The sequence below is a fragment of the Molothrus aeneus genome, chromosome 2 (assembly GCF_037042795.1).
Source record: "Molothrus aeneus isolate 106 chromosome 2, BPBGC_Maene_1.0, whole genome shotgun sequence".
Taxonomy (NCBI): Eukaryota; Metazoa; Chordata; class Aves; order Passeriformes; family Icteridae; genus Molothrus; species Molothrus aeneus.
In genome coordinates this window covers 47,954,322-47,980,762 of record NC_089647.1, presented here as the reverse complement: position 1 = coordinate 47,980,762, position 26,441 = coordinate 47,954,322, and the positions used below count along the sequence as shown (strand labels likewise).

At 40.9% G+C, this 26,441-nt stretch overlaps 1 protein-coding gene across 2 annotated transcripts; it reads left to right on the top strand.

Annotated features, from left to right (window-relative positions):
- The first annotated feature begins 2,504 nt into the window (after positions 1 to 2,504).
- HSPH1 (heat shock protein family H (Hsp110) member 1) lies at positions 2,505 to 25,861 on the top strand. 2 transcript variants are annotated; one of them, XM_066544883.1, is made up of 18 exons: positions 2,505 to 2,691; positions 3,589 to 3,646; positions 9,409 to 9,549; positions 11,195 to 11,317; positions 12,547 to 12,646; positions 13,392 to 13,525; positions 14,006 to 14,250; positions 15,105 to 15,333; positions 16,224 to 16,330; positions 17,560 to 17,693; positions 19,709 to 19,914; positions 20,728 to 20,859; positions 21,608 to 21,745; positions 22,164 to 22,289; positions 22,823 to 22,930; positions 23,038 to 23,157; positions 24,356 to 24,517; positions 25,004 to 25,861. In XM_066544883.1, exons 1-18 carry the CDS (start codon positions 2,585 to 2,587, stop codon positions 25,199 to 25,201), a joined length of 2,568 nt encoding a protein of 855 aa, XP_066400980.1. In that variant the 5' UTR covers positions 2,505 to 2,584; the 3' UTR covers positions 25,202 to 25,861. The 2 variants fall into 2 exon arrangements, with proteins under 2 accessions (XP_066400980.1, XP_066400981.1); XM_066544884.1 differs by lacking the exon at positions 20,728 to 20,859.
- The last annotated feature ends 580 nt before the right edge of the window (positions 25,862 to 26,441 follow it).

The following is a 26,441-nucleotide window of genomic DNA, read 5'->3' as shown; positions in this document are numbered from 1 at the left end:
GTAACCCTTCCTGTCCCTAGTTTAGAAGGAAGACACACACAGTCTCCACATTGCTGGAAGAAAGAACCAAGACGTTTCAGAATCTTTTCTTAGACTTTTGAAATAAAGCTTATAGTCTCATTTCTACAGCCCCTGGTAAATCAGGGTTTTAAGGATTCCAATCCTGCTGGCTTTATCCAGAGCATCAGTCTGGACAGACAGATGCAAGTGTTCTCACTGCCAGGCCCCACCAGTGTGTTAACCTCAGCCATCCAATGTCGTGTCATTTCTTGATGCCTCCTTGATCTTGTATTTCTGATGAACACAAGGGGGTTCTTATTCACACCATAACATTCAAACTTACCCCTGCACAAAGCACTTCCTGCTGGCATTGGGCTGTGCCCACAGCCACAGGGTTTCAGCCCACAGATCTGCTGGCAGCATGCAGCACTGGCCCATCCTTTCAGAACAGCCCTCACCATGGCCTCAGCTGCCCCAGGCCCAGAGGCAGGAACCATCTCTAGCAGCACCTTACCAATTTTACCTCCCTCAACAGTTCTATCTCCTCTCTACTCCTCCTCAACACCATTTACAGTTCCATAGTGGGAATGCGTAGCGAGTCACTACCAATATGTGCTTCTGCTCTAGGCTGAGTAAAAATAAACTTTATTCCTATACTGGGATTCCAGTTCATTGGAGGCATAACTCAACCACTGCACTGCACCATCAGAGATGGTGCCAGCAGAGTAACTTCCAAATTCGCTGCTGATCTTTTCCTCCCTTTAGAGAGCAGCTGCAAATCTGGGCAAACAGTCAAGTTTTCTTCTTTTTCTATTCAAGGATAAACAGTTTGTAACAAAAGAGAAAAAGCGGAAAGAATGTTTGGTATCTACTTTTATCATCTATGGCAACACTTTAACCACCAGATATGCTGCATGTCCATAATTTGCCAGAACAGGAATTCCTAAACAATCACTGAAAATGCTAGGTACCCCACTTCTTGTCAGGTAGGGTGACAGGTGGCACACAGGTGAACTGATAAATTAAAAGACTGGTTTTTCACCTTCAAGTTCTACAGAAGTGTTATCCAGGATACAAGGACTTTGGATGCTCATAGAGGCCGCTTGAGTACTTTAAGCATTTCTGTATTAAGATATTTAAGCAGCTAAATACTTTGATGAAGTCTGTCTCCTCATTCAAAGCTGGAAATACCATTACCATGAATATTTACCATGTCAAGTAAGGACATGAAACTTCACCAGCTCACACACACACATCTACCAGGCCAACCTATCAGCTCATTCTGAAGTTAGAAACTGCATCCTTAGCTAGTCACGCTGGTCTCATGAATTTTTCAGCCCCGTGTCCCTCTGAAACAGGCAAACACTATTTTAGGACACCAAATCCTCCCCATACACCCCCAAGAGGAGTCAAAATCCAGCAGAGCTGAATGCTACCCAACATTGAAGCAAAGCTTTATCAGAAATTGCTGAATCACAGTTCCTAGAAGGGGGTGTTGGGGGTGGGGGTGGAAATATCTTGCCTCTTCCATGCAGGGACCCTCAGGACAATGAACGCTATCATCTCTCCCTGCCCTTTGTAACAGCCAGGACCTGAAAGGCAGCCCCTAACATGCAGAGAGTACATAGCTTTAGGCTGTGCCTGGGGGATATGAGACTGAACATTAGGAGGAATTTCTTCACGGGAAGGGCAATTAGATATTGGAATCGGCAGCCCAGGGAGGTGATGGACTCACTATCCCTGGAGGGGTTTAAGGAAAGACTGGATGAGGCACTCAGTATCAAGGTCTGGTTGTTATGCTTCTGTTACATGTTGGACTCGATGATCGCAGAGGTCTTTTCCAACCGGATTGATTCTGCGATGGATGTACTGCTGACAACCGAAATCAGGGTCTGTGTACCCACCACACCTCCATACGGAATGTAGAAGGTTAAGACTTCTTCGAACAGGGATGGGGTCCTGCACAAAAAGCTAGAGCTGGACTGCTAGGAGGCAATAGAACATTTATGTTATAGCGGATTGTAGCATACCGAGACAAAAGCCCTTTGCAGAGAGCCAGTAGCGCGTACAATTAGAGTATTTCGCCTGCCAGCGCGGGAGGGAGATACCCACAACAACGTGACAAAGAGCTCTAGAGAGGTTACCCAGTGCACTGAAGTGGGGGCACGGACGGGGAAAACGGCTCGTATCCCTTTCTCCCGCACATTCCAGGGCCGCGGATCCCCCGCCTTCCCCGGCCCCGCCACCACCTCCGCACGGCCCCGCCCCGCGCGCCTGGCCCCACCCCCGGGGGGCCGGCGGCGTCCGCGGTCGCCGTGGAAACGGTCTACGTCATCGCGCCCGGCGCCGCCGATTGGCGGGAATTGTTCGAGAAGGCAGCCGAGGGCGGAAGCGGAAGCCGCACGTGGAGCCGGTGAGTGGCTGCCGCAGTTTCTGGAAACTTCGCCTCATTGTCATATTTAAAGCGGCGGCGGCGCCGCTGCGTCCCCTCCCCGCCCGCCCGCGCACGCTACGGGGACCGGCGGCCGCAGCAGCACCGGGAGCGAGCCGGGCAGAGCGGGGGCCTCCCTCTGGCGCCGGGGCAATGGCCGTGGTGGGCTTTGATCTGGGCTTCCAGAGCTGCTACATCGCCGTGGCGCGGGCCGGCGGCATCGAGACCGTCGCCAACGAGTTCAGCGACCGGTGCACGCCGTGAGTTGGGGGGGATGGCGGGCGGGGGCCGGTCCGTGCCCGGCGGAGCGCCCGCCGTGGAGAAGCTGCTGGAAGTTTCGCGGTGGGGCGTGGGGGGGGTTCCCGCTGTGCGGGGCCAGCGCGTTTCCCGGCACTCGCCGCCTCCGAGGGCTGACGGGGGGTTGGTACAGGGTGGCGGGGCCGGGCGGCAGCCCTCTGTGTGTTCCTCCGAGCCGCTGTGTGCCCCCGTGCTCCCCTTCCCGCCCCCATCCCCTCAGCCGCTGGGTCCCGCTGTGCCCCCGACCCTGACCCGCTCAGTGCCCCCCGTATGTTCCCCTGTATGTATTCTCCCGGTCCCGGCCCGTTCCGTGCCCCGGAGCCGGAGCGCGTCCCGCGGGCAGTGCCCGGGGCTGCGGGGCCGTGCGGAGCCCGCTCGGGCCGTGCTGCGGCGGGCGGGGAGCGCCGGGGGCGGCAGGAGGATCCCCGGGGGGCAGCCCGGGGTAAGTGGGACACGGGCGGACAGGCTCCCACTCGTGCTGCGGAGGATGGGCTCTGCCAGCTGCTCCAGGGCAGCTCTCCCTTAGTCAGAGGTTAGATATAGAAAGCCTCTGGCTCCAAGCAGGAGTTAGTTGACAAGTTGGAAGCAGCCATGCACAGACGGGTAGGGTGTAGTCCGGCTTTGAGCTCTGAATTGCGATCATCCTGTTGTACCGTTCGGATAAGCCATTGTGAAAAGTCCTGGACTCGGGCCATGGCTTTAAGACGGATAAAAGTCTTCCTCTAGTTTTTTACTACAGGAATAACACTTTGACAGAAAGACTCAGGTGTTTTATCTGCAGTAGTAGAAAACGAATCCGTGACAGTTCTCAGTCGTGTTTGTTGTCAGGACCGAGATAATTAGCCTGTTGTTCTTTCCAGGTCGGTGGTTTCATTTGGATCCAAAAACAGAGCTATTGGTGTGGCAGCTAAAAACCAGGTAGGTAATTTCCTGCTGCTAACTGTTGAAGTACCAGTGTGTGTAAAGAGAGTTGGCTGTGTGTATTTAAAGCCAAACAGCCTCAGTTTCTTGTTGAGTCTTTTATTTTAGAAATGCTGCACTATGCTGCCAGGCTTTCTTTGGAGAAATGTGGGATGTTTTTGCTAGAATGCTCTCTCCTTCGTTAATGTAATACTTTCCAGTGGAATATGTTCATATTCTGACAAGTTAAGGTCACTGGGTTTCTTTTCCTAATGATTGTATACAGGATTTTCCTGGTACTTGAAGAAAAACATTTTAAATTCTGTATATAGTCTCTTAAAATTAGATGTAAGGGGAGAGGTTTGGCTCAGATTCTTAAAGCTATTTAGGGTACCTTACTACCCTTGCATTTGCTGTAAATTAAATGCCCCTTGTTTTGAAGGTGCAAGTCCTTATTTTGTTTTTTTTTTTGTTGTTTTTGGTTTTGTTGTTTTTTTTTATTATTGAGGTGCTTTGAAAGATTGAATGTTTTCTTTATTAAAGTAGTATTTTCAGTTTAGAAGGAGAACTTGATTCCAACAAGTCTCAGAATAACAAACTGTAATGATGACAGAAATCCTTAGGTATTGTGCGTTGTTACATAACTGCTGCTGGGAGATCAAGCATGCAGCCTCGGCTGGCCTGTGCATCTCTCTCATGTAGCAAAGGACTGCAGTGGGTTTCCATGGAGAGAGCACTAAAGGAGACTTTATTCCACTGTAACAGCACTCCTCTTAATTTTAAATAGCCGAGGCAATACAAATACTTCACATGTTGACGAGCACATGCACATTCAGTTACAGGTTAGCATTTGGAGTAATGAAGTAAATACATGTGTTTGTGTTTCTTTTTTAAATTTCATTTCAGCATTGCTGAGTTGACTGCTGACATTGTTGCAAGTCAGAAACTAGTGTGATTCATTAGTGTGCAAAAATGAATTGTTACTCAAAATGAGAAATGATCTGAACCCGATGTACTCTCAAGCATCTTTCAGTATTGTTAGATTGTTCCAGTAGGTGCTGTGGAAACAAGAAGTAAGCTGCAAGTGAGGCAGATTCTCTCTTAGCTTGCATCTGCAAGTGTGTATTTGCAGTAATGAACACCTGTGACTTCAGACTAACCTGTATGCTGTTACTTGATTATTTCATGCTTGGCTCTCCTAGAAATTGAAGCTAAATATTTTTGCCAGGAAAAAAGAATGTAATACTTTAAATGATAAAAGATGACAGATCATTTATTTTTGTAGTTGTAAGTGGTCCAGTTTGGCTGATGATCTGAGATGTGAATTGTTTTTGTAAATGTGAAAGTTTCCTGACATGGACTACTGAGAGTTACATTTTTGGTGTCTTAGGGTGTAGTAGCTACTTAAATCAAGGAGTACAATGATTGTTTTCATTTGAAAAAGAAAAAGCAAAAAACCAAAAAAATCCCACAAAATAAAAAGAAGTGTTGACTGGTGACTTCTATGGTGTGATTTTGTGAGAGAGCTCAAAATACTTTAAGGTGCTGTCTTTAATATTTGAGAAATTGCTACTGGAGCAAATTTTCAGCGAATTTCTGTAACCTTTAGGTAAGCACTGGAGTTGAGAACAGTACATTAGTTAACAGATCATAATTCTCAGCTTTCTTAATTGTGACTAAGCAGGAAGATATTAAAACATGCTACAGACCTAATGGCATACAATTACTCTAAAAATATCTTAAGATTGTTCTCTTAGAAAAGGCTTTGAGGTTAATTCTAAATTAGGCTATAAAAGCTGCCAGAGTGTTTGCGCTTCTCTCCCCACTACATGGTAATAATTCCTGCTGCTACGTTCTTCAGCCATACAGCTGGGAAATATGTAGCATTCAAGCACTCTGAAGTTGTGGCTATACAAATAAATAAAACCATGCTGGGCAACGATCTTCAACATAGGAACCTAACTACTCAATCACATTTAAGTACTGGAATAGTTCCTGGCATGATTTTTGGCCTGTGTTAACTTGTGCTTGTACTATTAATTACTGAGCACTGTTTGGTGATGAGAATAAACCAAGGATGACTCTCAGCAGGCAGTCCAAGTGTGACATCTTTCCACAGACACAGCTGTCTGAAAGTTACTGATTGTTAGTGGGAGTATGGCCTCCTTTTTTTGTCAGGGAGCTTTTCTGTAGGAGAACTGTCCTAGTTGAGTAGCTTTTTAATAAAGATGTAGCTCAAATTCTTCTATTTCATGGTGGAAAATTTTTAATGCAACCAGGAATTGATGCTTTTCTTTGAGGGTAGTGAATGCTAGAAATATTCCTTCGTATGCTCAGCATTTGAGTTGCTATCATGCAGCCTGTTGGTGCCTGCCTAAATTGTTTTGTAGATAACACACTTCTATAATTTCTCTCTAATAAAATAGAATTAAGTTTACTCTGAGATACTTGCATTATCTCTTAGGCTGCTCTAGTTTTCTGTTTTCTGTTGTGCTTTGCATTTCTGATAACGAATGCTTCTTTATGTCACTTGTTTGCTCTGGGGAGCTTGCATTGTAGTTTAGCACATAGTTCAAGCTGTTGTTAGCAAAAAAAAGTTCCAAGTTGTCTAAGCACTGTATTCTTCTTTGGTCTAGTGCAGCAATTTGAGTTGCTGCTAGGTGAGTGTGAACAAGGGAATGAAGTGATTTCAAAGTAGCTTAGGGAGAAAAAAGTAACTATTGAAATATACGGGGACCCTTAAGCTTGACACTTAGTAACTAGGAAAGCCCTTGCTTGTGCTAAATGAAATAATGTTTAAAGTGGAGGTGGTGTGGCTTGGGCTGGAGGGCCAGTTTACAGACAGAGAAGCCAGCTTCATATGTAGTTGCAATCTTTAAACATTTGAATTTGGTCTAAGTTCTGTCACCCAGGGTGACAGAAGTGAGGTGCAAGGTGAGTGGCTCTGTTTGTCAGCACAATCAGCAGCAGAGTGCTCCAGTGCAGTGCACGGGGGGTTTCCTGAACTGGAGGAGTGTCACGGGGAAACAAGAGCTGCCAGAGGCCTGCAGCTTGAGTGGCAGTGGCTGATGAGACCTGGGTGGGGCCAGGAGCAACAACAGCCGTTTCCCCCAAATATAAAAGAAGCCCTTAGGGAGCACGGGTGAGCAGGGTGTGGCACAGCAGTGTGCAGGAAGGTGCAGAGGCAGTGCCAGCCCAGCCAGGGAGCAGCAGTACCCACCTGGCAGAAAGCCACGGCCTCGCTCAGCTTCACACCCGGCACGGCTGGCACAGCTGCCCAGACAGCTCTGGCAGGGACACACTGGGTGGCACTGCAGGGTGAGCCCTGCTCTCAGTACCAGTAGTGGGTGGCACTTGTAAGCACAGATGTGGGAATGTGCCCAGGTACTCTTCCACTTAGTGAAGAACTCTGGTGGGAGGTGAGTAGGTTGAGGACTATCAGGGAGTGTGAGAGAGAGAGATGATATATTGGAATTGCACCCTGCCTTCCCTGGGACATGCCTGGGAGGCAGACAGGACACACAGAGGATTCCTTTCTCTCTCCTCCACCTGCTGGAAAGCACTGACTTGAAGGGATAGGGAGCAATCTGTCACCAAGGTTAAGTTGGCCTATGTCAAAACTGCTTCCCTGGAGAAAAAGAGGACATTACCATAGGAGACTCCCTTTGGAAGGGAGCAGGAGGCCCAATATGCTGGCAGGAACCACTTCTTAGGAAAGTCTGCTGCCTCTCTGGGGTCCAAGTTCCTACCCCGGTATGGCTGTCAGATAATTATCCATTATTGGTTTCTCAGGTTGGCAGTGATGAGGTGACCAGGAAGTCCAAGGGCAATCAGGAGAGATTTCATGGCCTTGGAATGACTGCTTAAGGGATCAAGAGCACAAATAGTGCTATCATGTGTTCTCTATCCTTCCAGTTGCAGGAAATAAAGGAGGAAACAGAAAAAGCTAGCAGACCAATATCTGAGCTTGGTGCCATTGGCAGAATTTGGGGGTTTTGATCATGGGTCAGTTTACATGACAGCAGGACTGCTAGCAACAGGCAGGGTACACCTGTCTCAGAGGGGGAAAAGGATCTTTGCACAGGAGCTAGCAGGGATCACTGAGAGCTTTAAACCAGATTTGGAGGGGGAAAGACATACAACCAAGTTTGCTAGAGATAAGCCTGTGGGGCACCACAGCAGTGTTTGAGAGAGAGTGAGGTCCTTCACTCTGCTGCCTTGGTGGAGATGGGATGGAGATCCATGTAGCAGTGGTGGCACAAGGGTTATTATTGATGTGTTTGAAAGCTGTGAGAGCTCCTGAGAATGGTCACATAGGAGCTGGGGCTTCTCCTCTGCATAAATGTGGCAGGATCGATAGCCCAGCTGAATTGCATGCCAGCAGGCATCAATGCCTGCAGCACAGGCAATAAAGAGGAGGAGCTGGACACCACTGTGCAGCAGTAAAACTCTGACACAGTTGCCATTATGGCAACATGGGAGTATGAGTGGCAGAACTGGGGTGTTACTCCTAACTGGTTAAAAACTGGCTGGATAACCAGGCCCAGAGTGTTATGGTGAATGGAGTTAAATCTGGCTGGCAGCATATCACCAATCGTGTCCCCAAGGCTTAGTACTGGGGGCCAGCCCTATCTGGTATTTTATTCAGTGATCTGGAAAAAGGGATCGAGTGCAGCTTCAGTCACTTTGGAGGTGAGGCCATATTGGACTGGAGTGTTGATCTGCTGGAGGGCAGGATGGCTTTACAAAAGGATGTAGACAGGCTGGATTGAAGGGTTGAGGGCCACTGTGTGAGGTTTAACGAGTGCAGTGTCCTGCACTTGAGACACAACAACCTCATGGAACACTACAGGGTGGGAGCAGGGTGGCTGGGGAGCTGCCTGGTGGAAAAAGACCTGGGAGTGCTGTTTGACAGTGGTTGAACATGAGCCTGCTGTGCCCAGGTGGCCAAGAAGGCCAATGGTGCCTTTGCCTGTGTCAGCAGTAGTGTTCCAGCAGGACCAGGGCAGTGATTGTGCCCCTGCACTCAACACTGGTGAGGCCACACCTCAGATCCTGGGTTCACTTTTGGGCCCCTCACTACAAGAAGGATGCTGAGGTGCTGGAGTGAATCCAGAAAAGGACAATGGAGCTGGGGAAGGGTCTGGAGTGCAAGTCTGATGAGGAGCAGCTGAGGGAGCTGGGGGTGCTTAGCCTGGAGAAAAGGAAGCTCAGGTGTGTCCTTATCACTGTCTATAATAACCTAAAAGGAGCACAAAATTGCACCAGGAGAAGTTTAGATTAGCTGTTAGGAAAAGATTTTTTCACTGAATGGATTATAAACATCTGAACAGGCTGCCCAGGGAAGTGGTGGAGTCACTGTCCTGGGAGGTATGTAAAAGGTGTGTGGATGTGGCTTTTGGGGACATTGGTGGACTTGGCTGTGTTAGGTAAATAGCTGAACTTGATCTGAAAGGCCTTTTTCAATTTAAGTGGTTCTATCATTCTAAATTTGTTGGCTAAAGTAGTAGACTCTATTGATCATGTTATTGTTCACCCAGTTGTCTCAAGGTTTCAGAGATAGATAGTTTTATAATCCTTAATAAGTAATGGTCTGTGTCTAACTTATTAATGAGCTGATAAAAAGTACCAGACAGTAATTACCAGTGTTAAGTAAAGCTGTGACAAGGGAGTGAGCAGTAGTCTGAAAACTTGACCTGTGCTTGGGGGCCTACAGAACAGCACTGAACATTGCAGGCTGATTAAGAGTGGATTTCTAACTATCCTGTATTTCTTTACAGCAAATTACTCATGCCCACAACACTGTATCTAACTTCAAGAGATTCCATGGCCGTGCATTTAATGATCCTTTTGTTCAGAAGGAAAAAGAAAAGTTGAGCTATGATTTGGTTCCCATGAAGAATGGTGGAGTTGGAGTGAAGGTAAATCTGCAGTCTGTCTTTCTGGGTTGTATAGATAAATCTGAAGTCTTACATTTCAGCACCTGAAATGAAAATATGGGTTTCTTTTAATTACCCTAAAGGTAGGTTGTTTTAATCTCTCTGTTAAAGAAGAGCTCTTCTATGAATAGACAGCTTTATCTTTAAATAGTGGATATTAACCTTCAAATTAAGGTTCATTTACAAATAATTGCTGAAATGCAAGTTTCCCTGTTGGCAAATTGCACCTCTAGCTCAAACACACTGGCAGAAAAACTGCTAAGATAATTACAAGGTTGTATGGTTTTACTTCAAAGTATGACTTTCTGCCACTTGTGTGGAATGCATTGCAGCTGACTTATTAGGTGTTTATTAAACGCTTTAGAAAATAGTCAGAACTCTTCTTTAGAGTGATGGCCTTAAATGAGTGGCAAGTGTGTCTTTAGTGGACTGCCTGGAGTCAGTTACTTGCAAAAAGGTGTTCAAAACCAGTTCCTGTCACATTGCAGGTTTGGCTCTTGCTTACATTTCAAGGACTTCACTGATGCAATGTCAGGTTTTCATAGAATAGGTGCAGTTTACATTGTGTCCATTTACAGAAATATGTACAATTACTGATAATGAAGCCCTGCTGGCATAACAATCAGTGTTGCTTCACTGTTGAAGACTAGCTTGAACTGGTCCCTTATAACTTCAGTATAGATCAGTCCTAAGTAGTGAATAGATCACAGAAAAAAAAAGGAAGATGCTTTTTCTTTTGCTGTTTGTGATTTGTGAGGTTAACAGATAAATTCAGACAGAAATTATTGGTTTCCTTTAATCCGTGTGTAGGAGTCTTGTACTATCAGAGTCTAGTATTGGGAGAACTCTACTACTTGGTATTTTTCCTTATTTTCTTAGGCTGATTGGAGAACAAATTAGTATTTATTTGTATTTAACTGTGGTTAAAAAGTTTTAATAATTGATTCAGTAAAATTCAATAAGACTGGGAGGTTTAGAGAACAATTTTTCTATTAAAACCAAAATGCCTCATTTTTCCTCAAAACATACTGAGTGAATAAAAGTGTTACTTTCAAGCATCAGCTGTAACATATTACTTCACTTCATCATTGTCATGTGTTCTATTGCATGATAAAAATGGTGCTTCAAGAATAATTTTTTGCTAAGAGAGCAATAAATAAACTTTTTGTTAAGCTTTATCTTAAGCTTTTAGTTGTTTCATATGCATAGGTGAACTGTTGTTGCACAGTTATTCCTTTCAGAGACACCTCACATATTTGAGTAGAGGGATAAAAATGCCAAGGAAAAATACACAGCAAGTACTTCTGTACATTTTTTGCATTTGGCATCAGTTTGAAAAATGATGGCTATTTTTACTTAATGGTGTGCTGCATTTTAAATGTGTCATTTTTGGCAATTTCCTTAATCTATGGAGTTGATACAGTTCTTGATGTTTTAAGACAGAATGGAATTATTGCTTCTATAAGCACTCAGCTGGGAAATTAAATTGTAAACTGAAGTTCTATAATGAAATAATGAAGCATGTCGTGATTCATAGAGTATTAGCCAGCAGTGTATCAAAGAACATTAAATGTATGCAATTTTCTATCAGTTGAACTAATGGAATTATTTTACCTATTCTGTCCAGGTCATGTACATGGATGAGGAGCACATCTTCAGTGTGGAACAGATTTCAGCTATGCTGTTGACTAAATTGAAGGAGACTGCAGAGAGTAACCTGAAAAAGCCAGTAACAGACTGTGTTATTTCTGTAAGTAATTGTAGTGCGCAGGAACATTATGTCTCTTCACTTCAGCTATTGAGGGCATTTTGTTTCTATTCATGCAGAGTGAAAAAGAACTCTGTTAAGCACTTACAAAGGGATTAATCCAAACTAGGTTTAGAGCTTCTGACTTAAAGAAATCCCAGGGCTGCTGCCATATTCCAGGCCCTGACTAACTTAATAAACTCATTCTCTTGGAAATGTCTGGTCCTTTGGACCCAAAATGTTTCTGGATCCAGGTATAAATCCTTCTGGAACAGCTTGCTTTCATGACTAAGCATACTAATTACTCATTGAAGTAAATACATATGTTGGTGTTTTTCTTGGATTTAAAACAATTTGATAACAGCTTTGAACAATTTCCTTTGTTTATGAAGATTTGCCCTCTGTCAGCTGAAAATTATAGTTTCTGCTGTGTTTATCTTCATCCTTTCAGCAAACTTTGTTTTGTTTCTTTCACTGTTATGACTGCACAGAAAATGACCTCAGATCAAGATCAGTCATTCCATTGCAAAGCCCCAGTATAAAATAACACCTGCCTCTCTGTTCTCAATGACTCTGAACAAGTCTGTCTTATGTTGCATCTAGGAATATTTAGCTCTGTTATTATTAGAAATGTTGATTCTCCAGTTGAACCTGGAAAGCTAGTTCTTCATGTGGCCCTGGAGGGGGGACATCAGAAGGCACTGTCCAATGCCAGAGATCTGTAGAAAATTTTCAGCAGCCTATTCCTTCAGAATTTCTTAGCACTTCTTGCCCAAAGTAATTTCTGCCAAAATAGATTCTCTTCATTTGTTATCCCTTATTTCTTTGCATCTCTCACATCTGTAGTATTGCTGTATGCTTTTAATTCCCTCTTTCCTTGGACAGGAGTCTACCTGCTAGCTCTGATTAAGGTATTCCATGTCACTCTCTTCATAATACCCAGTTTCACATTTTGAGCCAGCACTTACTGTTATTAACATTTGTATACAAATAACTCATTTGTTTCTTGCTAGTGTGTGCTCATGTAAACTAGCTGATGCTGTTTTAATTCCATCTCTGAGTAGAATATTTGAAGTGTCAATTCAGTATGGTAGTTGCATTTTAGAGGCTTGCAGTAAGTATCTTCCTCAAAGAGGAGGAATAGATACAATTTTTAAATTAATACTTTCAAATAAGTGGTGTAATGTCTCATTTTCTGGAAATAACTTTGTATTCTCACCTGCTTTCTTCAGGTTCCATCATTTTTCACAGATGCTGAAAGGAGGTCCCTTCTGGATGCAGCTCAGATTGTTGGTCTAAATTGTCTTAGATTAATGAATGACATGACAGCAGGTAAGTAGGATAAAAGAGCATTTCCTGCAATTGACAGGTGGGATAGAGGGTCCATTTAATTACTTTAAGAAGGACTGACTTGAAAAGGCAAATATAAGACATAAATATTTGAAAAACTTGTGTTCTTTTCTTGGTTTAATGTCTTCTGTGTGAATGGGTAGATGAGATCAAGCTCCATTGATAATTATTTCCCTGAGCACTTATTTAGGAGTCACTACATGTGCCTGGACTACTTGTTCATTTAGTGTACTGCCCAGATCCACAGTTGCAGGAGTTAGACAGTCCTAAAGGAAGTTCCTTGATTAAACATCAACACATCTTAACTTCCAAGGCTTTTTTTCAGTATAGTCAGGATTTTAAGCAGACACATGGCTCTGCTGACCATTCATACAACACTCAGACAAAACTTCCCAGCTTGGAAGATACTCACTGGAAATACAAAACTGGGTTTGGGTTTTGTTGTTAAGATGTTCTATGTTTTTGATTACTTTGCAAGGCAAAAAGAAACAAACCCAAACAAATGCTTAGGGAGCATATACATGACTAAGGGAGTAAGTTCTGCTTTTCAGGTCCTACAGCTTAGATTAATGGAACAAAGCTTCCACAAAGATAATGTATGTTCACAGGTGTATGTCTGGATTTGTCTTTATGCTTTTGATCTTATAGCTTAATGTTCACAAGGTTGTTGTGGTATGCCACTGGAAATTAGAGATTGTGTGGATAATACCTGACACTTCTTTTGCAGTGGCTCTGAATTATGGAATTTATAAACAAGACCTTCCAGCTCCTGAAGAGAAGCCACGGATAGTTGTGTTTGTTGATATGGGACATTCTGCATTTCAAGTATCAGCCTGTGCATTCAACAAGAGTAAACTGAAGGTAGTAAGATTAAATGGAAATAAAAAGGTTTACCAGCAATTAGAATCAAATAGCCTGCCAATCTGCCTTCTTTTTTAAATTCTGAAATAATTTAATGCATGGAAAGTGGCAACGAGTCAAAAGGCAAAGGTTTTCATCAGTGTCCTTCATTTCATTAGAATTGTTTCAAACAGGCTGTAAATTTCTTGCAATGCACAAATGTAAGATAAATAATACTAGTGCTATAATTTATTTTGCTTTATCTAAATGAGTGTGTGTATGGATGAAAATTTTGAATACTTAGGATTGTCACTTCGTTACTTAGTCTTATTTCCTCTGTAAAAGTGAAGATCAATTTTTGGCTGATGTGATTGTGCATTGGAAGATAGGCTGACCTATCCCCAGCATTATTTTGAAGCAAGGACTTGCTGATACTGGAAGACTGCTATTCCCTGTGATTTTATTAGTGTTAAACTAAATAATTGTGTTCTTTTAAACCAGGTACTTGGGACAGCATTTGACCCTTTCCTTGGTGGGAGAAACTTTGATGGAAAGCTGGTAGATTACTTTTGTGCAGAAATAAAATCAAAGTACAAACTAGATCCAAAAACCAAAGTTCGGGCTCTTCTTCGTCTGTATCAGGAATGTGAGAAACTGAAGAAACTGATGAGTTCAAATAGCACAGACATTCCCCTAAATATTGAGTGTTTCATGAATGATACTGATGTATCTGGAAAAATGAACAGGTGAGTTCTGTACCAGACAGGCATTTGCTTTAGTGGCCATTTTTTTCAAGTAGTGTTTCTTTCGGTGTTTGAAAGAAACTTAATGTGCTAAAATTAAGTCTAAGTGCTGAATAGCTGTGGCATTTTGTAATGCTAGAACAGCTAAGTCTGGGAAATGGGATGTTCAGCTACCTCAGTAATGTTTCAGTGCAATAAAGCATACATAAAAATTTAGATTCTTTTTGTAGAATATGGTCTTAAAACCATGGATTGATGCTTGCAAACCAGAAGGTTGGTTGCATATTTTGACTTGCTGCATATTTTAGGTAACTTAAATCCCATACTCTCTTAAGATAGGAACAATTTAAGCTTTGTTTCTTTTTTTCTGTTCTTAGTGTACTATGGAATTGATAGAGAAATGGAGGGCAGAAACAGTGCTTGAATTGATTATGGTCCAAGTGTAAATGAAGTCTCTCTCTCTCTTCACATGCATGGCTTCATTTGTTTGGTAGCTACTGCTAAGAGTGGTGGGTTGTTTTTCTTCCAGTATTTAGGCAACAGTTTTTCATTATAAAGGAAGTGTCAGTGTTTTCTGATTTATCTGTAACATCTGCTCTGAGGCAAATACATAGCAGCTGCCCAAACAAAACCTTTATCTTATTTAACTACATTGATAGTGGCTTAGGAAAATTTGAAAGCAGCTGTTTGTGTACTACCCTGTCTATGGTTGCCACTTTGGCCTACTCACAGGAGTTTAGCTTTAGGTCTCTGCAGTGTAGTTAACCAACCTAGTCAGCATCGGTTTGGAAACAAATACCAGGCAAGGTTCTCGTGGGACAGGCATTCTTTAGTTAATTCCATTTTTTTTTTCTTAGGTCACAATTTGAAGAATTGTGTGCTGACCTGCTGCAGAGGATAGAGATGCCTCTGCTTTCATTAATGGAACAAACACAGCTGAAAGTGGAAGATGTAAATGCTGTAGAGATTGTGGGAGGAGCAACCCGTATTCCTGCTGTCAAAGAGAGGATTGCTAAATTCTTTGGCAAGGATGTCAGTACAACACTGAATGCAGATGAAGCCATAGCTAGGGGCTGTGCTCTGCAGGTATAGTACTGGCAGCACTTGATGAAGTTAAAAGATGTATTTCTTCCATGAAGAATAGGTCAAGCAGTTATGAAAAATTGTAGAAGTGGTCCATTTTAACGTACTCAAGGGAACATACATGTTCACTAGGTCTTTTTATGGGACTGTACTGTTTAAAAAGATCAGCGTAGTCCTCCCTGGTGCAGTACTCTATTGCAGGGTGCTTTCTGTAAGCAGCCCACTCTGCTCTTCAGAAGAACACAATCTAGGGATCTTTAATGCCAAAAATGCAAGTTGTTGTCAAGCTGCAAGTTACTTTTACTCAACAAGATATAAGAAGTATTCATGGAGAGCCCAAACTACTGCAAATTTGACTTTCCTGGTATCCAGCTTGCCATTAATGTGAAACAGGCTTTATTCTGTGTCCCTCCCATTTTTACTGTTTCCAGCTATATTTTACAAGCAAACCACACATTCTGTATTCTTCCTTTTCTCCTTTAACTTCTTGTCTTATTTCACCCTCTTCTTTTTGACTTGTTTCTTTACTCTGTCTCACTGACAGCTTCCCATTGCCAGCAATCTGTTGTGTTTGGGGAAAGAAGCAAGACCCTTTAGATAAACGCTTCTTTTAGGAGTAAGCACCGCAGAATTTCCCTTTTTTATAGTCCTGCTATTTTCTTAGTGTTACCTTTACTCACAAGCTGCAAAAGACCTGCTAACACAGCACATAAACACTTGTGTGTGAGATTTCTCATACTGCGTTGAAATTGAGTATTGAAATAGTCCTGCCTGGTAAAATCAATACAGTTCTCACTTGTTTGAAAATTTTTGCTGTCATGTCTAGTGGAGTAGAGGAGTTAACCAGCTTTAATGCAAGCTTTTTTGTTGTTTGTTTTTTATTATTTTTTCAGTGTGCCATTCTTTCTCCGGCTTTTAAAGTGAGAGAATTTTCTGTGACAGATGCTACGCCTTTTCCAATATCTCTGCTGTGGAACACAGAAGCAGAGGACACTGAAGGGTAGGTAGCTCAGACTACCATTCCATGAAGCTTTTGACCTTCTTAATTCAGGGGTCATGTTCTTGCTTGCATTTAAACTAGGATTTTGGCATTCACATGCAGAAAACCCATAGGCCATGTACTAGAGATGGTTGACAGAGAAGATTGTGAAGACATAGGTTGAAATTTGAGCTGTAATTCCTCATTTGTAAAAACAAAGATTTTTAAAAAGTAAGTGAAAGAGCTACCAACTAGTATCTTGTCTTGCCTTTATCTGGTTGTCAGGATTAGGAATATAAAATTAGATCAGTGCTTGGGTCCTAGTTCCACTTTGCCTTCTGGCTTTTCATTTTTTACTCAAGGTGTTCCTGACACCGAAGATTCTTGATTTATTAGTAATGTTAGGTACTATGGAAATATTGTGAACTTATATGGATGCTATTTATCTGACTGCAGGAGGAATTTAACACCTAGCAGAAACTTAACATTTGTAAGAGTGATTTCTTGCTGCAGTCTCATATGACTGACATCTGTTACTAATTGTGCCATGCTTGTGGGAAATGCAATTGTTTTCTAGGATGTAAAGAGCTCCAAGTTCAACCTGTGGAAAAATCATGGTTCTAGAGGGATCTGTTCATACTTTTTTCATGTTCTTTGTAGTTTAGCCTTTTTTTCTTCCTGTCTGTTTTCTGTGGAGGTGCAGGGCCTAATTGTTCTGTCACCTATGAGAGCAGCCTGTGGGTTCATGTTCTAGGTAAAGCTCTCATTTTCTCACATCTAGGTTATTAGATGAGATCTTCCACAGTTAGGAGACAAAGCTTAGTTGGAAATTGGGATCAGGCTGGCATAATAGTGGACACGGCATAGAACATGAAGTAAAGCTGGTTGTTTTTCTGTCATGTTGAGGAATGAATAATAATCTGGTGTCAGGGCTCTCAACTGAGCCATGCAACATAAATGAGCAAGGAATTAACAGGGCTATAATTATCCCTTTGAGACTAAGGAAGGGTGCAAATTATGATTCAAAATACACCATTTCAAGCTCAAATAGTGGAATAGGACAAGTTCTCATTACAGTAGAGAACAGTAAATCCTTTTCCTTGCAGTAGAGTAGTAAAGTGTCTTTATTGGAATTGTTCAGAAGGGTAAATGTTTCAAAGCGTGATATTCCTCTAAAGAGTTCTGACCCTATATCAAAACTTTCCAGCTCAAATACACTGCTAAAAGTGATACTTTTCCCTTAATTACAGAGTTCATGAGGTCTTCAGCAGAAATCATGCAGCACCCTTTTCTAAGGTACTTACATTCTATAGGAAAGGTCCATTTGAGCTAGAAGCTTTTTATTCTGATCCTAATGGAGTCCCATATCCTGAGTCAAAAATTGGTAAGTAGTTGTCCTGGAAATAGTGTTGTCTCCAATAGAACAATTTGGAATCAAAGAGTAACTGTTGTGCAGTATGGTTATGATGTATATATTCAAGCTTTTGTCTCTGAAGGACTCAGAATGTTCCCATTCCTGAGACAACTGAATTGGTATTTTTTATTTTTCTTGCTTATAATGTTGCTTTGGCTGAATGAAGAAATGAGGGGGAACAAATCAATGCCTACAACTAAAATGTGGTTATGACTACTAAAGATAGCTTTTTAACTTTTTAAATCTTCTGCTTATCACTGAAGCAAGCTAGGAATAATTGAATAATATCTCCTGTATATAAAAAAAAGCATGTCGTGAATAACTAGTTGTTTTTACCTATGCCTTCTGGGACTGACATAATGCTGAGTAACTTCTAATCAAAGCAGTCTGAAATAGTGGCAGCTACAAGACTACAGTATTGATTCGTCTATGTAACATTTCTAAGCAGTTCTTTCATACTTGTTGACAAATTGCAGCACTTGACAGTGTTGATACTTACAAAGAGCTTACAACGTGGTTAGTTAGAAAAAGACTGATGGTAAAGACAGGCCAATTAAATAATTGTTCTTGAATTGTAAGCATGCAATTAAATGTTGTTTGTTTGCATGCCATGTATTTTGAAAAACCAGCACAAGGGAGAGGGACTTATTACAAGCACAAGTAGTGACAGTACAAGGGGGAATAGCTTTAAAAACTGCAAAAGAGCTGGTTTAGATTAGATATTTGGAGCAAAGTCTTTGCTGTGAGGATGGTGAGGCACTGGAATAGGTTTCCCAGAGAAGTTGTGGATGCCCCATCCTTGGAGGTATTTAAGACCAGGTTGGATGAAGTCCTGAGCAACCTGGTCCAATGAAAGGCAGGGGGTTTGGAATGTAGTCTTTAAGGTCACTTCCAACCCAGGCCATTCTATGATTCTCTGACTATATTCTGTAGTTACAGAAACATCAGACTGCCTTTTGTGGCTAACTCTTACCATAAAGACTGATGGTGGGGTTTGGCAGTGTTCAATTAATTTGGCTTTGACAAATGAGAAACTGTTTATCTGCTGTTCTGAAAACTGGTAAGAACAGAACTGAAGATCACATTTGTTTCAACTCAGTTGCCAATTAATTCTTTGCTCAGAACAGAATTATTGGTATGACTAATGGGTGAAATAGTAGTTCTAATGAGACTGGCAAAAGAAAGAACAGGTCACACAATTCCAGTATTATTGGATTTATGAGAGAGAGGATTATATTCCATAGCCTGTGAGAAAGGCAGGTAAAAGCTTGTGCATTTGTGATCTAGATCTGTTGCTGAAGGAATGGTGTGTGCAAATATGTATATTTGGCCTGTGAATTTGGGCAGCTTGTACTTTGCAGCTAAGTGAGCATTCTGGTCTCTAGGTCACTCTTTTGGTAATCCATGCATAAGGAAAAATGTCTGCAGTAATGTCAAGGACATCTGATTCTTCATTTACTGTTGAACTAATTGTCAGTCTATTAGTTTCACAATGCTTGTTTCAAGTATTACAGTAGTTACAGAACAATTAGGTTCTGCCCAAGAATAAAAGGTAATGGCAGACTTGCATGGATGTTAGAAGCTGTAAGGAAAGCCTCTCGAAATACTGCTTCTGTCTTGGGCAGTAACTTGTATTAGAAAGGCACCATTTTATATTGGCATTAGACTAAGCCCTTCAGTAGTTTTCTTTCAGCCCACTAGTAACACAGAGAGCACCAGTTTTGTATTTACTCTGTATTAGTTGTGTCAGAAAAACCTACTCTTCACTTTATAAGATGAAGTTAGCTGAAAAGCGGTGTACTTTGGTTTTGTTGGGTTTTTTTTTCTGGTAGTACTGATTTAATTTGAGGGACTGTGAGATTAGCATGGAGGCTTCATTAAATATTTAGAAAACAGTTTGTCTATGAAAAAGGGAGATGTTTTCCTGGCTCTGTAATATTACCTACTTAATTCCACTGTGTGAGTTTTGATTCTTTTGGTTTTAGGTAGGTATCTTATCCAGAATGTGGCAGCCCAGAAAGACGGAGAGAAGTCTAAAGTCAAAGTGAAAGTCCGTGTCAATACTCATGGCATTTTCAGTGTGTCCACTGCATCTATGGTAGAACCAGTTAAAAGTGAAGAGTGTGAAGATGTTAGTGTTGAGACTGAAGTGGAAGCTCAGGACCAGAGGTCTATTGAAAACTTCAGTGATGTAAGTTGACCTTTCTTGTGTGTGAATGTCCTTAATGATTGATGAAAGTGTGTTATGCTGTTACATACTCTGGAAGAAAAATACCTTCCTCTAAAGAAGCAAAAGGAGATTAATTTTAAGATGTGTGTAGCTGTCAGGAAATTGTCTTTACAAGAACAGGAGATAATTTGTGGTATCTTGAAAGCGTGTGGATTTCAAAATCAGTTATCGTGCGAAGTGCCAAATAGTGACAGGTTGAGGTTTGAGGGTGGGGTTGCTTACAGCTGCCATAGTTATCCAACTGTTCCAAACAGGAAAACTAGATTTGGATTGTTAATTATCCATGCACTTTGTGTTGAAAGAATTTGTATGTAATGGATTTGTACTGATCCCCTTTGTATCAGTAAAGTTTTTTGAAACCTTTTGTGAAAGGGAAAGCTGAATTGTTTTCTACAGCATTAAAGGAGAGGGGAGCACTGGGGAATAATGCACATTGTTATAGTCTACTTGATCTTTTAATAGTTTTGAGGGGGAAAAAGTAAACATTATGACTCAAGAAATTAAAAGCCCCTTTTTGTAAGAGAAAGTGGTAGCCCGTGCACACACGCACACAAGTATTGTGCAGCAAGCCTGGCACTGGTAACATTTTCATGAACTCCTTCTGAACTTGCACCCAGTCTGTATCTCCATAGCTGAAGCGTGTGTGTTTCTGCGTGTGCACAGAATGCTGTGTAGGGCACTTTGTACCGTACGTGCGTCAGAAGTGACGTGCCCTATACTTAAATGCAAGTGCACATGCCTTCTACATCCTTTGTGCCTGGGCTTTCATTTCAGAAAAATATCCAGCAAGAGAACAGTGAGGCTGGAACACAGTCCCAGGTACAAACTGATGGTCAGCAAACGTCACAGTCTCCCCCTTCATCAGAACCTCCCTCTGAAGAAAACAAAATCCCAGATGTCAAGAAAGTGAGTGACCCTTTAACTCTGTTGAAAATGTTATCCTATATAATGGCTTTTAAAATGGTAATATATTTCAGGAAAAGTAGGAACTTGGTGTTGGAACCTTTTTCATTTTCACACCTTTACTATAGTGAAAAATAATATCTGTATCTTGTGATGATTTCTGTACAGAGTTTGCAAAAGGATTCCTACAAGAAGCCTTTCTCTACCACTTCCATGTCTTCTTGCAGTGTTGCACAACTCGTTTATTTGGGTTGCAGACATTTCAATTTAACCAGCAGTTAAAGGCCAAGCTTATTAGGCCTGCTGAGGGAAGCTGGGATCAGGAATTCATAAACCTAAAAGGAAACAATCAGTGTGAAGCATTTGTCTGCATGTTATTGCTAGTGATTTCATTTTTTTCATCAGTATGAGATGAAAAATGCTTTGGGTTAAAATCTTAAGGCCTATCAGCATCATTAGTGAACTGCTACGTTACACATGAACACTTCTGGAAAATCTGCAAACACAGCATATATCTGAGAAATGTCCTTGCTGCAGCTCAGTGCTTACTGTCTCGAAACAGAATCTAAGGAGACTAGGATAGGAGGTGGAATCCCCAAAAGGAAAGTGCCTCATGAGCATATTTTGAAGATTTTAAAAGAACATGGAAAAACCTTTGTGTGTTCTTCCTCTGAATGTGTCTTTCATCATAGCAGTACTTCATCAGAAAGAAGTCAGGAAAATTATCTTATTTTTCTTCTTTCTAACTCAGACAAATGAGAAGAAAGGTGATCAGCCCCCAGAAGCTAAAAAACCCAAGATAAAAGTGAAGAATGTGGAACTGCCCATTGAAGCTAACTTGGTTTGGCAGTTAGGAAAAGATCTCCTCAATATGTATATTGAAACAGAGGTGAGTTAGTGTGGTTTAGACTGCTTTCTTGTGTGCAGTTATTAACCATTCACCTGCTTCTCAAGGCAACCTCTGTTCTTGTACTGTCACCCTGGAGTGTGGGCTCAATTAACAGTGAGCTAACATACTGTCTGCCTTCTAACACATAACTGACAAATGTTTATCAGAAAGGCTGAAATGTCCTTTACAGCAATTAGTATTAGAGCACTGATCCATGGAATGGCATCACAGATTCATTTAAACTGTTGTAATCCAGAGAAGTGCAACCCATTTCTTCAGATGAGTCTACTGCATAATAATGAGAATTTCAACAGTTAGGTGAACCAAGGCCTCTGGGAGACTTTACAGGAGCTGTGCTTCGTAGAATGCTGTTTGAACATTGTTATTTTTTAATTAAAATATTTTCTGTGGTATACAGGGAAAGATGATTATGCAAGATAAACTGGAGAAAGAAAGAAATGATGCAAAGAATGCAGTGGAGGAATATGTATATGAGTTCAGGGACAAGCTGTCTGGACCATATGAAAAGTTTGTTTGTGAAAAGGTAGGTTATGGTTTCAGGAACTTCTTCGAAAATACCAAGTACCTGTTTTGTATACCTTGGTTAAACTTGCTCAAAGCCACCCTAAACATAGCTGCAAAACCAGAACTTCATTTGAATGATGGCAGTGACTAACTCAGAATAAGCTTAGGTGTAACAAATACATATCCCTGAAAAAAAGTTTTGTCACAAATGGAGTAAAGTTTTGTTTCCAATTGGAACTGGTGACTGGAAGGGGAAACTGTGTTGCTTTATGTGTAACCAAAACCATGAATTAGAGTTACACCCCAAGCATTGGCCTAATCAAAGACAAAAGTCTGTAAATGCTACCTTTGTTGTAGATGTGTGTTTCTTAGTCCAGAAGCTGGCATGGTTTAAGTAACTAAATTAGGCAAAAGCTGCAGTAGAAATTAAATTTTTATAGAGGAGGCTAAGGATTCATGTGTATATTTACCTCTGTTATGTTCCTTCAAGACAAACATGGTTGATTGGTGTGTATTTCAGTGTTTGATGTGTTGAATTATATTGACACACAGGATCTGCAGGGATTCTCTGCCCTCCTAGCAGAGACAGAAGGCTGGCTGTATGAAGAGGGTGAAGATGAAGCAAAGCAGGTGTATGTAGAAAAATTAGAGAATTTAAAGGTAGGCCTGTTAATATGCCCGAAAAGCAAAATTTCCAAAAGACTGTGCTAAACAACATTAATGAATGTTAATGAATCACATAAACATGGAGAAATTGCTTTTTCTAGAAATTAGGTACTCCAATTGAAATGCGCTTCCAAGAAGCAGAGGAACGACCAAAGCTATTACAAGAATTGGGACACAGACTCCAGTATTATGCTACAATAGCTGGGGAATTCAGGAATAAAGTAAGTGGCCTTTTTTTAACCACAGTGCTTCCGTGAGGCTCATTGGCTGGAGGGCTTCAAATGCACTTTCAGATGAGCTGTGAACTACTGCTATATAGGTCACAAATTTAACACCACAAATGTTTCCCAGTACTCAAAAAATCTCATGCAGTGTGTCATATCTTCAGTTGGTTGATACTTCTGGATGTTTCCAGACTGAAGAGGGTGTTCTAATAAAGAGTTTAGACTTGTGGTCTGATTCTTGACCTTTAAAAAACTGATCTGTTATTTAGAAATGCACTCTTCTTCCAGTTCTTTCAGGACGAGAATTATTGTATGGTGAGCATTAGTGTAAAACCTAGCTGCAGATAAAGTAAAAACCACAATTTTCTTATATGTGGGTATTTGAGGTTTGGTTTTTTGTGGGGTTTTTGTGTTTGGTTTGTTTTCCATTACTATTTGTAGATTATGTTCTTGATAACTTTGCAGTCTGAAAACTTGCTCCTTGAATTTCAGCTTAAAGAATTTTAATAGGATGGCTCACAACACTGAGACTAATTAATAATAAATAATAATAAATAATAAATAAATCTGAGACTTAACATCAGAAACAATTATGTCTTCACAGCTGTAGATAACAAAATTAGGTGAAATCATAGTAGTAGTAGTGTTGTATGTGAAATAACTAACATCATTGTAAATAGTATATTTAAAAACTTAGCTTTATTTAAGAATTCTAAATACAGATTCATTGGTTGTGTTGCTGTGAGTAGGTCCTTCTCCGGATAGTAGTTAATTGTGTAACTGTAGCATTGTAGGGAATGCTAAAGTTGAAAGCTGTGGTCCTTTCCCTGTACATCAGAATCTCAATGTCCAAACTATCTTGGGCGCAGGTAGCTCCTCCAGAACGGGAGGGAATTTTTTTTTATCAGCTTTGTTAAGAATGTTATATTTTTTGCATGACTTTTTTGTGAAGCTTCTATGCCCTCTGTGAAACAGATTGCTTGTTCATTTGGGTAAAGGAAGCTTTATATTCACATCTGTATTTCCTGTTGTCTCTTGCTGTAATGGATCTCCCTTGTGGCTAACTTCTATTTGTTTTGACCATTGGAAGAGATTTACAAGTTATGAATAATTGAGATAGACTTGTTGGCATAACTTCATTACATTATTAACACTTGACATTATTAACTAATACAAAATGTTTGTATTTGGACAGGATGAGAAATACATCCATATCGATGAGATGGAAATGATGAAAGTAGAGAAGTGTGTTAGTGAAGTGGTAGAGTGGATGAATAATGCTGTGAGTGCACAGGCTAAGAAGAGCTTAGATCAGGATCCAGCTGTGCATTCAAGTGAAATTAAGGCAAAGCTACAAGTAAGTACCATAAGAAACTACCTTTAGAGGTTGGTGCTAAAAGTAGACTGGTATCTGTGTCTTTTGTCTTTCCCAGTTTCATCGTGCTGCTCTAGTGTTCTTGAAAGGTAGAAAGTATGGAAAGGAGGAGATCCAGCAGAAAGAAGAGGAGCTCTAGTGTACTGTATACAATTCTGTGGAGCTCATTGATATTTTGTCTTTCAGTCACCTTAAAAACTCAGGTTGTTTTTCAGTATTCTACTGAGATACAAAATAGTATTGAAAAAAACCAATGTGAAATCCAAAATACTTAGTTGAACTTTGCCCACAGAACATCAGAAAGTATACCAATTTATTTCAGAGTACAATAAGTACTTTACTTTGGACTGAGGGGAACAAATGCAGAAGCCAATTTCAAACAGTTTTTTGGACACAGGACTTTTTGCACTAGTGAAGCTGGTGGCTCCTTAATACACATTCTGCCCACATCTTTTCCATCTTTTTTAGGAGTTAAACAATGTCTGTGAGCCTGTTGTGACACAACCAAAACCAAAAGTTGACTCTCCTAAGGAGGAAAACCCATTAAGTGAGCAGAGTGATTATAAAACTGAAGACATGGGAGATGACAAAAATTCTGAAATGCCTCAGCAAAACGGTGAATGTCATCCAGGTGATCAAAACACCATTAACATGGACCTGGACTAAGGCACTGCACTTGCAGCAATTATTTCATCCCATGACAGAAGATGTTTTGGCTGTCATATGTGATGGGGGTGGGAATGCATTGTTTTGGAAACTATTTATATTTTTTTTCTTAAGACTTGTCAGGGAATATGTTATGTTGTGGGAGGAAGAATAGTAAAAGTGTTGGTCATGACTATCCTAAAAGGAAAATTGCCTTGGTAACTTTCAGATTCCTGTGGAATTGTGAGTTCATACTAAGCTTCTGTGCAGTATTTCACCATTTGCATCACTAAAGATGAAAAGAAGCCCTTGCTTTGAAATGTACTGCTCCTTTAAAAGATTGTAATCGAAACACTAGAGGCATTTGTAGATGCCAAGGTAGTTTTCTTTTGTCTGGACATCTAATTGGGTATGTCAGAAAAAGCCAGTGTCTGTCCCCTTCACAAGGACTTTGCAGAAGAACTCCTTCTGTCTGAGGTTGTTGATTGTTGCAGTCCAAAGTACTTATCAGGTAATGAGATGGTGAAATGTGTTAGTAGCATGCAGAAACGCTTACGTTTCATCTCTTGCTAAACAATGCATTTTTCATGTGGGGTACATAAAATGAAGGAAATGCTAATTCTGTTAGTGTTATTGTGAAGCTTTTTAAAGAGCTTTGAAATAAAGTTCATTTTACTGGTATCTCCTGACCTCTTGAGTTTAACTGTTCACAGTACTTCGACTCCAAGTGTTGCCCTCCTCACAGTGTGACAGGCCATTGCTTTTTGTTTCTGTGCAGGAGTCATAAACACTTAAAACTCACACTTTGCACTGAACCAGTTGTACAGTGAGAAGAATGTAATTTAGCCCCCTAACGAGTAATGCCTCTTTCTTTTCTTTGGCCCAAGTGTTGTAAACACCTGAAAGAACCCGAAAACTTCACAGATGTTAGAGCATAGGACAGTGCTTGTAACTGATGCCTATATAATTTAGGTTACAAGGTGCTTATATAACTTGAATTATAAGATATCCATATAACCTAATGTATATGTATAACCTGATACCAATAATAACCTGAATCATAACTTTTATACCTGTGTAAAATGATATAAATAACTTTCTATACAATGTAATGGCTAGTATGTGGTAAACTAGTTGCTTAATGCTGAATAGACAAAAAACATGGAAAAACTCACCAGGTGGACAGTTTTAGAGATAGATAAGTATACTACTAATGAGAAATTGGCAAATGTAAAGGCAATTAGCCACAAAACAAAGAATT

Bases quoted from the DNA above. Each gene is read 5' to 3' on its own strand.
- HSPH1 (XM_066544883.1), top strand. From the start codon at position 2,585: ATGGCCGTGGTGGGCTTTGATCTGGGCTTCCAGAGCTGCTACATCGCC. The intron at 20,860-21,607 runs GTGAGTGACCCT...TTTCTAACTCAG, and splicing joins AAATCCCAGATGTCAAGAAA to ACAAATGAGAAGAAAGGTGA. The intron at 22,290-22,822 runs GTAGGTTATGGT...ATTGACACACAG, and splicing joins AAAAGTTTGTTTGTGAAAAG to GATCTGCAGGGATTCTCTGC.